This window comes from Mastomys coucha, unplaced genomic scaffold (assembly GCF_008632895.1).
Source record: "Mastomys coucha isolate ucsf_1 unplaced genomic scaffold, UCSF_Mcou_1 pScaffold11, whole genome shotgun sequence".
NCBI lineage: Eukaryota > Metazoa > Chordata > Mammalia > Rodentia > Muridae > Mastomys > Mastomys coucha.
This window is the reverse complement of record NW_022196893.1, coordinates 7,841,403-7,852,289: the sequence shown is the minus strand read 5'-3', so window position 1 is coordinate 7,852,289 and position 10,887 is coordinate 7,841,403. Positions and strand designations below refer to the sequence as shown.

Below are 10,887 nucleotides of genomic sequence, written 5' to 3'. Positions count from 1 at the left end.
TACACCCACTGCCTCCACCATCACCACCACCCACCACACCCACTGCCTCCACCATCACCCACCACATCCACTGCCTCCACCACCACCACCCACCACACCCACCATCACCCACCACTACCACCACCATTACCTACCACACCCAAACCCACCACCACCACCATAAGTGCTTTATCAATTCTTACCACTTGCCCAGCACCCTAGGGAGAGATGGACTATTTATTCTTTCTCAAAGGTGCTGGCCCTGCCGAGGGCTGACCGTCCCTCAGCTTGCAAATGTCTGATTATCCTAGAGAGCCTTGTATAGTTTTCCTCTGTATGGGTCTGTAGGACGACCTCTCCAGTTTCTTCCTTCTCTTTTGTGGACTTCAGGCCTGTAAGGCTCTATACTCCTACAACCTTATTCAACCCCAGCTATTCCCTGAAAGGCTCTACTCCAAATATTGAGGGGTTAAAGCTTCCATCGAGGGCTTGAGAGGGTGGTTAACCCACAGACTGCCTGCAATGCAGAGACATGGTCTGTTCAACCAGGATGCTCATCCAAACATGGAAGCCATAAGAAGAAAGAGAGGTCTAATCACGCAGCTGAGGACAGGCCCACCCTGCTCCAAGCACTGGGTACTATTTGGCCCTTGTCTTGAGTAATTTTGTTTGTTTGGTTTTGTTTGGTCGACTTGACACAAGCTAGAGTCATCTAGGAAGAGGAACCTTGATTGAGAAAATGGCCCCATCAGATATAGGCAAGTCTGTAGGACATTTTCTTGATCAATGATTGATGTGGGAAGGTCTGTTTTACTGTGAGTGGGGCAACCCCTGACAGCTGGCCCCGGATAGCATAAGAAAGCAAGGAAGACCACCACAGAGCAGGAGCAAGCCCGGAAGCAGCGTTCCTCTGTGGTTTCTGCTTGAGTTCCTGCATGCAGGTTCCTGCCCTGAACTCCTGCTGTTGCGCCAAAAAGGGTTTGTGAGCCCCAAAGACCACCAAGGAGCCATTTCCCATGTAATAGCATTAAGGTCTCTTTATTACAAGCTCAGGCTTGGGCTCTCCTCCAACCCAACCCTGACGCAGCAGGATGGGAAGGGAGGGTGGAGCAGCCTCGAACCCTCCGCAGGACAAGGTTTTATAGGAAAACTGGAACAAGGGAGGGGGTGAGGGAGGGGGTGTCCAGCCTGGCAAACATTTAGTAGATGACTATAAGCTAACAGGTAGGTGCTCTGAAGCAAGACTGTACAATCACCAACAGTTCGAAAGTACATCTGAAACAATCAGACTAATCTTTGAGTAACGGTTGCCAGGAAGTGGCTAGGGAGTAACTCTGGCCAAGGACAAGCCCTGGGGTCCTTCCTGGTACATGGGTGCAGCTTGGGATCCACTGCAGGTCGTCCTCAGACTATTTGTTATTTATTTTTCTCTTTAAGATGGAGGCCGCTCCCAAGATGGACTGGGCTCTCATTGCCTTGGCTTCCCTCAGTGGATTGGGACTCGGGATGTGTAAACCAAACAAACCCTTTTGATCGTGGGCTTTATCGCAGCTATGGAAACATGGTGAGAGACGTCTCTGCAGACTTCACAACCTAACATCTACGTGGCTCTACAGATCCCGCGTTATGCCTCCAGGCCTCTTTCAAAATTCAGCCCTCACCTTCAGCTTTTCATAATGACGGGTAAGTTCTGATAACACCCACTCCCGCTCCCCAGCCTGTGTCCTTAACTCTTCTGCAAGCTCTGTTGGGGTTGCAGCCTTCAGATCCTTCCAGTCCTCCCAGAGAGTATATATGTCCTGGCCAAGGGAGAGGGCAGCGGCTACGCGTCCCATCCTCAGAGCATTTTTGGTCATTGCCAGGGCTGTGCCCCCAAAGGCCTTTTGCACCTGCCTGCCCCTCCGAGCTGATACTTGGCCGGCAGTCATAAGCTTCTTGGCGGCTGAGGTGAGGTGGGGTTGTGTTCTGGTTAGCCGGAAGGCTTGGAGGTGCTTTCTGATGTTATCCCAGGAGCTCCCACATATGTACACAAGCTCACCGGCGGCTGTGACATAGGTCCTCTTCTCTCCTTTGACCTTCTCAAGCTCTTGGTCACTGTTAGGTATGATGCTGTTGGCCTGAGCTAGGGCTCTTTTTTTGCGGGAGTTTTCCCTCACATTGGTCACGATGTCAGTGACCCCGGCAACTGCCCCCAAACCATGCCCAACAGCAGTGAGCACCAAGCTTCCCCCTGCAGTTGTTGGAGCCAAGGCCAAACCCAAGAGACTCAGGACTCCAGAGACGACTGATGCAGAGGTAGTCACCACTTTGGTCTTGGTAGCTTTTTGGTGGCTTTTGTCAATGTGGTCTGCGAGGGCATAGAGTGTTCTAATGCGCTTCTTCTCATCCTTTCTCCAGCTCGGGAACTGTTTTAGAAACCTCCGGTCTTCATTTGTCAGATCATCATCTTCAACTTGCACTTCTTCTTCATCAGTGAAGTCCCCATCCAGACTGCCATCCTTGTCCCTGTGGGTGAGGGAAACAAACACTTGGCTTCTGTGTCCCAGGGCAAAGTCCCAGCTGCTCATCCAGCCCATGTGGTCTCCAGGTGGGCTTTGCTCCTAACTCTGAACCCTTTCCACATCTCCCTCAAAAGCCCTTGAGCTCAACCTTTGCAGGAAGCAACTGGTGTCATAAGGAGAGGAGGAACAATGGGGCAGAACCCCAGGTGTGACCTCAGCCCTCCTCAGAATCATGAAGCTGGCAGAATGGTCCTGAGGGACATTTCCAGCCCTGCTCGGAGGAACTAGAGTACTGTTCCTGAAGAAGGGCAGGAGGGGATGCCACTGTCCTGACATTGGGGATGGGGGGAGTAGGGGGGGAGCAGGGGAGGAGGCCTAAGAAAAGAAGAAGGATGAGGGGAGGAAGCCAGCTATTGAGCACAGGAGGGGAGGAGGGAGGAGGAAGAGGGGAAGGAGGAGAAGGAGAGGGAGAAGAGGAGGAAGAGAAGAAAGAAGAGGAGGAGGAGGAAGAGGAAGAAGAGGAGGAGGAAGAAGAGAAGGAGAAGGAAGAGGAAAAGGGGGAGGAAGAGGAGGAGGAGGAAGAGGAAGAAGAGGAGGAGGAAGAAGAGAAGGAGAAGGAAGAGGAAAAGGGGGAGGAAGAGGAAAAGGGGGAGGAAGAGGAGGAGGAGCAGGCCAGACTGTATAACCACTGCTCTCCAACAATCTCAATTTTGGCAACAGTGGCTGAGCCTTCACATCTCTTCTGACCCACACTTTGAGAGGGCCACAATGAACAGTAACTAGTTTCTGCACATCCTCCTTGGCCACCTTCATTTGGACCCTCAGCCAGGGGCATGGCCCTTCAATGAAGTCCTTTCTTCCCTTAGCTAGCATATGATATAGGATAGAGGAGTAAGGAGTATTTGCCAGCCAGTAGAGTTTGGCTTCCACAGAGAGCAGCATTGGGAAGGGCAAAGCTGGTTCCTCCAAGCCCCTTTCCAAGCTGTCACTCATAGGACTGTGGGGTCTCTGGTTCACCGCTGGGGTGCAGGGACTCTGGGGAAATGAAACACAGAGGCGCTAGACTGAGTTCGTTCCTCACTGCCATTGGGGTGCTGGGCTCACTGGATGTCCCATACACCACTACTCAGGGGAGGTGGAATGCAGCCTGAGATGGGGGCCCCAGCCTGTGCTTCTCTGGGTGAGAAAGGGCATAGGCTGGAACCAAAGCTGTGGTTCCCAAAGTCCTCAGCACCCAAACGCCTCTGGGAACCTCGAGGGGCTGAGGGTGGGGGCGGCAGCTCTATAATGAAGGCTTCAACCCATGGCAGTCCTGATAACATAGACCTTGCTTTTCCAAACTGTTTATTCATGGTGGGAAAAATGGATGCATACAACTTACTCAGGGTGGACTGGAGATTAAATACCTTTTACAGGAAGGAATGTCCGGAAGGGAAGCTTATTGTCTAAACCCTGGGGACCAGCCCATCTAGACACTTGGTTAGCATGGGGATCTCTGGGCTCTATGCTATGTGACCGGTTGTTATGGTCCTCTTAGTGGGGTATTGTAGTCGCACGCTCTATGACAGGAATCTCTTCAGGAGCAGATTCAAATGCCTTCCATTCTCAATAATGAGAATTGTCGGGATTCCTTAATCTGCTTGACCTTACCAGCTTTTCTGTCCGGTGACACAGCTCCACTTGCCCTACATGGGACTCCTTAGAAGAGCAGAGAAGGATGGTGATCACATAGAGCCCCAGAAATCCAGAGCTGGGAACAGCACAGAGGAGAAAGAAAGGGACCTTACAAAGGTCCCTTTGCAAGGACAGGATGCAGCAGAACCTAAGTGCTCTGAGCATCCTACTGCTTCTTCTCGGAGTCAGCTGGAGTCAGTAACCCCCAGTAAAGGGTAGTCTGTGCCATAACCAGGACCCCCACAGATGTTAAGGCCCTCCAGTACTGAAGTCCTGTGGATAAACTGTCCTGGACTTTTACGTATTTTCATATAAAGGCTGCCTGCAGGCCCTGACCTTTGCTGCTGTTTGTTTTGGTTTAGTTTGGGTTGACTCTTGGTTTTTCCAGCAGGGTTTCTCTATGTAGTCCTGGCTGTTTTAGAAGTCACTATGTAGTAGATCAGGCAGGGCTTGAACTCAGAGATCTGCCTCCTTCTGCTTCCTAAGTGCCAGGGTTAAAGACATATTCCACCACGGTCCCGCAGCCCCTGTCTTTTGAACACAGTCCTTTAGACTATAGAGTCTAGATGATATAACATCTTGTAGAACATAGGTGCTGTGTCTACAATGATGAATAGAAAAAGGAAGTCAGTCCTTGTTCATGAAGGCGTAACCATTGCAGGCCTTTGACTACATGGCACACCTCCTGAGGTGATTGACGTAGACCATATGCATCACAGACCTGGATCTACCATTACAGAGTGCAGGCTACATGGCTATGATGTTTCATTTCTGTGTGGCTTTAGGCAATGGAAGCTGTATCCTGCTATGTCCAGAACCCTCTGTGTTGGCTAGTCCTGTCCCCAGCATAGAATGAGCCCCAACTTCTGTGAAATTCCACCTCCCTGGTTGCCCTCCCATAAGCTGCAGGATACTGGGGTCCAGCTGTGGACTAATATGTGACTGGCCTAGAACTGATGAATGTATTGAAAAGTAGGGCATCTTTCTACTAAATTGTTTCACATACATCACGTTGCCTTGCTAATTAGGGTTGAAGTCTACCATTATCCCGACAGCCTTCCTGGCTCCTTGCAAAATGGAGGACTCCCTTTACTAGCAGGGCTCCTCTTCTCTGATCTTGTCTGGGAAGTTTATCACTCCACCCCACCCCGCCTCCCCACCACCACATGCCTCTACCTACCGAATGTCAGGTGCCCTTAGATTATAGGTTCAACTTCCTTTCTCTTGATAAGAACCTGGCCGGCTAGCACCTGCAATTCTAGAATGTGTCCCCATGCTAGTGGGGCATCTCAGTACCTTATGCCTTCAGCCAATGACCTTTGCCCATCCTGGATATTTAGGGACCTCTGTCCCCAAAACTATATAAACCTCGAATCACCCCAAGTAAAGTTGATCTGCCTCCTCATAGCTGGTCCCAGTGTGATTTCTGTAAGTAGTCGCAGGGTTTCTGGCCCCCTCCCTGTTGCTCCCCACCTCCGCCCCACCTCCTCATTCATTGTGTCTGCTCCAGTTGCCCTAGTCCTTAGAGTCCAACACTGTACATTTGACTAAATGTTTACTTAACTCTCCAAAATATTATAGTCAGCTTCATGGAGTATTTTCTTCTCAAGGAAAAAATATTTCCCCAGCAAAATGGAGACTTTTGAGAAGATAAATCCCTCTTCCTGCACAGTGATCCTGGAGTGGTATGGTGGTTTGAATGAGAATGGCCCTCATAGGCTCATGTATTTGAATACTTAATCACCAGGAAGTAGAACTGTTTCAAAGGATCAGAAGGATTAGGAGGTGTGGCCTTGTTGAAGAGGGTGTGGCCTTGTTGGAGTGGGTGTGGCCTTGTTGGAGTGGGTGTGGCCTTGTTAGAGGAAGTGTGTCACTGAGGGTGGGCTTTGAGGTTTCAAAAGTTCTCTCCAGTTCGAGGCCAGCCTGGTCTACAGAGTGAGTTCCAGGACCGCCAGGGCTATACAGAGAAACCCTGTCTCGAAAAACCAAAAGAAAAAAAAAAGTTCTCTCCAGGCCTCTCTCTCTCTGCCTGCCTGCTTGAGGATCAGGATGTAAAGCTCTCAGCTCCTACTCCGGTGCCATGGGTACCACCAGGCTCCCCACCATGATGGTAGTGGACTAGCTTCTAAAACTGTAAGCCAGCGCCAATTAAATGCTTTCCTTTTTAAGAGTGGCCTTGGTCATGGTGTCTCTTCACAGCAATAGAACACTGGTCAGGACAAATGGTTATTCCTAATTGAGAGAACACATGCCGCCCTTGATACAACCAGCCTTTCCCAAGAAGTCCACCCCGGGTTACCTTGGCAACTCAGCAGCAGCCTCATATTCCTCCCCTGTCTGACAGCTCAGGGTTCCCGCTTGCACCAAAGCCATGTCCTTATGAGGCAGGTTGTCTTCTGACTGGAATATAGAAAGCAAATTTGCTGCCAATATCATACAACATTATAAAATTCAAGTACGGAAGGATTTTAGACCCTGCAGAATTGAAATCATACCAGGCCATGGTTTATACTAACCATAATATCTGGACACTATCGCTTTGTCATTAACATATGGCCTATATGTAGCAAGCAAACCCAAGGAAGCTTTCAGCACAATGTAGGAACTGGTTCTCCCCTTCCACCGTGTGAGTCCTGAGGATCAAAGCCAGATTGGCAAGCTTGGTGGCAGACACACTCACCTGCTGAGCTATCTCGCCAGCTGCAGGATCTTTCCCTGTAGTGTCAAGAACTACATCGATGACTTCCCTGTTTCTAGTATAATAACTAGGACCCTTGGCATTTCCCATGTGACCGGGCCATAGAGATGAAAAGGCTGTCTTGGGTGCTCATGGGAAAGTGCTTTAAACCATAGAGCTCTGTAATGAGGTGACTGTGGGAAGGTCCCTAGGGGTGAGGGAGGGGTTGCCAGAACAAGCAACTATGATTATTAGGCTTCCAGGAGGGAAGAGGGCTGGGGATTGGCTCAGCCAATGGCTTTGTTGCTCACATGCAAAATCCAAAAGGACCCCCAGGAGAGCCCAGGAAAGCCCGAGAGCACGGGAACTCTGTGTCAGCCACCTTTGCCACTGTCAGAGGCCAGATATCAGGTCCAAGGTCTCCAGAGCTCATTTGTGAGGATATTACGGACACAACGGCCTTGGGTGTGCGGGCCATGGTGCGGATGGTGGTTTTCAGGTTGTGAAGAGGAGGCAGAAGGACTTTCAGGAAGAATAGTATTGCTCCCCTTAGAGTGAATGGGTTCTTGGACCCCTTCGATCCCCTCAGTGCACATGGGGACATACATGAGCCAATGGTTACATTAAGCCTGGGCTGTGAGCTACTGTCCTGCCGACGCCTGCACTGTTCCAAAGGCTACCGGGTGCTCATAGGTTATGTGGCGTGATGGAGGCTGGCTGCTGGTTAAGCTCAAGGTGCCTTTAGCCGTTCCACTGATAGGATGTAGACAAGGGATGAGTGAGAGTGTCCAGCCGGAGACTGGAGGGAGCAGCTAAAGCAGCAAACCAGGTGAAAAAGGCAGAGGACAAGTAGCAACTGAGCCACCCAGCGTCACGGCTCAGGGGAAGAAAGCAGAGCTGACAAGTTTGGCTGAGGAGAATGTTCAAGAATGCTCAACAGGGCTTTGTGCCCCACTGCACACACCGACCACCATTACCATCCCGCCCCCACTCCCACCCCCGCCATACACACTCTGTTGGGAGCGACCCAGGCCACTCACATTCTAGCAAGCACTGTGTCACAGAAGCCACCCCACCCCAGCCTTCTGGGTGTTTTTCAGTGTCCAACTTGATTACTCCACCTTTGACCCATAACGGCCTTCCTCTGCCAAGAGCCGGCTGGCAGACCAGGACGTACTTTGGCAGATTCTGCTGTGAGGATGTCTGAAAGGACTGCCCCGCTCTCTTCCAAGGTCCCAGTGGCTAGGGTGGTCAGCAGGAAAGAAGCTCTGTCTGTCCTCTCTACAGACAACCTCAGTGGTACAGGCACAGTCCAGAGAGGCAGCCCCAGGGGCCTTTTAAGTCCACAGACTCTAGCTGGCCATTGGAAACGTCTCTGTCAGGGAACAGCTAGTTAGTGAATTCCTTGCTAAGGATCCATCATCTCTGGACTTTTCAGAATTATACTCAAGATACAAAAACAAACCAAAGTCTACTCAAAGAAGAGAACTTGGGTGGATAAGAAGATAGTGTTCCTCACTGGCACATCTGATCCAGTGAGGTTCCCAGCGGGTTGTCATATGTAAGGAGTCGAACCTGACACCCTGCCCAAGTGCCTGAGCTTCAGGCCCTGTTAGCCCCTGTCAGCTCTTTTTCCTCAGGCAGTGACTGGCTTCTTGTTCCCCTGGTCTCCTTGTCCATTAGGGTCCCAGAAGCAGCCCTCCCCTCCCCTGCCCGCTGTCTCTCAGAGAAAGGAGAACCCCCAGGCTCAGCCCTCACCTCTCCAGGAGCCCTCCAATCTGTTCAGTGGGTGCTGTGACCTGTGTCTGGGCAGAACAGGAACAGGAGCAAGGGCAGATTTTATTCACCAACTGGGCCAATGACTGGAGCGCGGTGGCTCTTGGAGGCGGGAACGGAATTATGAAACTGGTTCATCTTAACCTCAAACCATGCCGTAAAGTGGCAGCCCAGCTTCTAAGGCAACTTTCTGGAATAGGGGCCTTGCTGGGAGGTATCTTGTTCGAATGTCTCACTTTCCTATCTTCCTCTACACACACTGTGAGGTGTACAGACAGAGGACTGGCCGTGGCGTAGCTCAGGGTAAGAGCGCTTGCATGTGCCAGACCCTGAATTCCATCCCCAGCTCTGCCAAAGAACCCCTCCAAAATCGCTCCTTCCCAGCTGTGTGCCAGGCTCCACACTAAGCGGTAGCTGCTGAGCTAGGACCTGGAAGACTACAGGCATCTATGTTTGCATGATTGTGAATCAGAATAAACTGCCCCTGGCCTGATCCTCCATCTGTAAGGTGCATACCACACTAGTGTTGATATCTTTAAGCTGTTGTGAGATGCCCCAGAACACGTGCTGGGTTACCCAGCAGGCATCCCAGATGCAATAGACTTGCAGTGGCTGTACCCACTGGATCCCCTCCTGTCCCAGGTTGTCTTTGTGTGTGTGTGTGTGTGTGTGTGTGTGTGTGTGTGTGTGTGTTGGGGGGGTGTTTGCAAATCCACCACTGGCCTGCAGAGTAATGATTCACATGAGGCAAGGAAATATGGCTCAACATAACTTTTTGGCCAGTGCTGATTCAAACTTCTGAAATCTGACCTGAGCAGTTTATTTTTAACATCGTTAAACATAGTACAACCTTGGAAAAAAAGTTTCCTTGGTTTGTGGACAATTACCACAGTAAAGCTTAAGGCATGACCGCATCAAAACTCCTCGGCAACAAACATGTCTTTTGTAAAGTATCCATGACCTCTTCCACAAGAATGGGTTCTGATTGACTCAGACATGATGCTCGGGGGTCTGGGAAGAGGCTGGGGACTCAGCTCTATGGACAGCAAAGGTCTGTATCAGGCTATTAAGTACCTCCTATCCCAAACAGAAATAGGTGTAACTCTCTCTGTTGTGAAAAGCCTGCGTGTGTGAGATTCCTGGTTTCTCTAGGAAGAACTTCTCTGTTCTTCTCTGTGAGCACCAAGGGTCTCAAGCCTTCTCCATCACTGGATCTGACACAGATGTGTGACCCTGGTCACAACCCCATGGGGAAAGAAGCATTAGAACTAATGACTGGCACCTGAAACCCTCCACTGCAAACTTGGTACAAGGCTCAGGTTGGTAAAGTGCTGGCCATGCAGGTGTGACACCTGAGTTTGATTCTCAGCACCCACAGTAAAAAGCCACTTTGCCTCTAATCTGAGCTGGGGAAATGGAGGGAGGATCCTGAGACTTGCCAGCCAGCCAGGTTCTGTAGGAGGCACTGTCTCAAAAAATAAAGTGGAGGTGACTGAAGAGGTTCTTCATGTGAGCCTCTGGCCTCCACACTCGCGTGCACACACACACACCTGGGCACAAAGGTGCACACACATACATGAATACTTCCACAGAACTGACCCACGCGCTTGGTGGAACAACCTGACCCGAAGCCCAGGAAAGAGGCATGCTATAGATGTCCTATTTGTGATTGAACACTCTACACTCAACCTTGGCTAGACTCAATCTTGGCACCTTGGCTAGTTGTGAGTTCTGGGTTACCCACCATCCCCTGCACAGAGAAACTTCTCTGAGAGATACAGAGTATCAAATTGTCCTCTAAATGAATATCTTTATGTTTATCAGTTTATGCTACAGTGGCTCATATGAATAATGCTACAGTCAGCCTGCCCCATCTAAGGAGCCTGCAGCTGTGGAGTCTACCAACCACAAACCACAAGATTGGATTGGCAGAGAGATAACTTCCCATAAATCCCAGCACTCAGGAGGCTGAGCCCAGAGGCTGAGGAAGTTAAGGATAGCCAGGGTCCGTAACACCACACTGTCTCAAACCATTATTTTTCCTTATGGCTTGGGAAAGCACTGCACTAGGTACTGAATAAGTACAGGTGTTTCCTGTCACTAGCAATTACTACCTATTTGCATATCATTAATACTGTATTATGTGTCGTAAGTCACAGGAGGACAGGATCAGGATCATACAGGAACAGATGCAGGAGCTCTCTGCAAATACACTGCTATGTTATCTGAGAACTGAGCCTCCCCAGGGTTGCTGGGGATGTCTAGTGTCTGGAGAAAACC

At 50.4% G+C, this 10,887-nt stretch overlaps 1 protein-coding gene across 1 annotated transcript; it reads right to left on the bottom strand.

Moving 5' to 3' along the window:
- Positions 1-989: 989 nt before the first annotated feature.
- LOC116075091 (apolipoprotein L6-like) lies at positions 990-8,655 on the bottom strand. Its single transcript, XM_031348073.1, has 3 exons — positions 8,590-8,655; positions 6,454-6,554; positions 990-2,484 (listed from the first exon to the last, which is right to left on the bottom strand). Exons 2-3 carry the CDS (start codon positions 6,525-6,527, stop codon positions 1,623-1,625), a joined length of 936 nt encoding a protein of 311 aa, XP_031203933.1. The 5' UTR covers positions 6,528-6,554; positions 8,590-8,655; the 3' UTR covers positions 990-1,622.
- Between the last annotated feature and the right edge of the window lie 2,232 nt (positions 8,656-10,887).

Coding starts and splice junctions, on each gene's coding strand:
- LOC116075091 (XM_031348073.1), bottom strand. CDS start 6,527: ATGGCTTTGGTGCAAGCGGGAACCCTGAGCTGTCAGACAGGGGAGGAA. Junction 2,485..6,453: donor GCTGCTGCTGAGTTGCCAAG/GTAACCCGGGGT, acceptor CCTCACCCACAG/GGACAAGGATGGCAGTCTGG.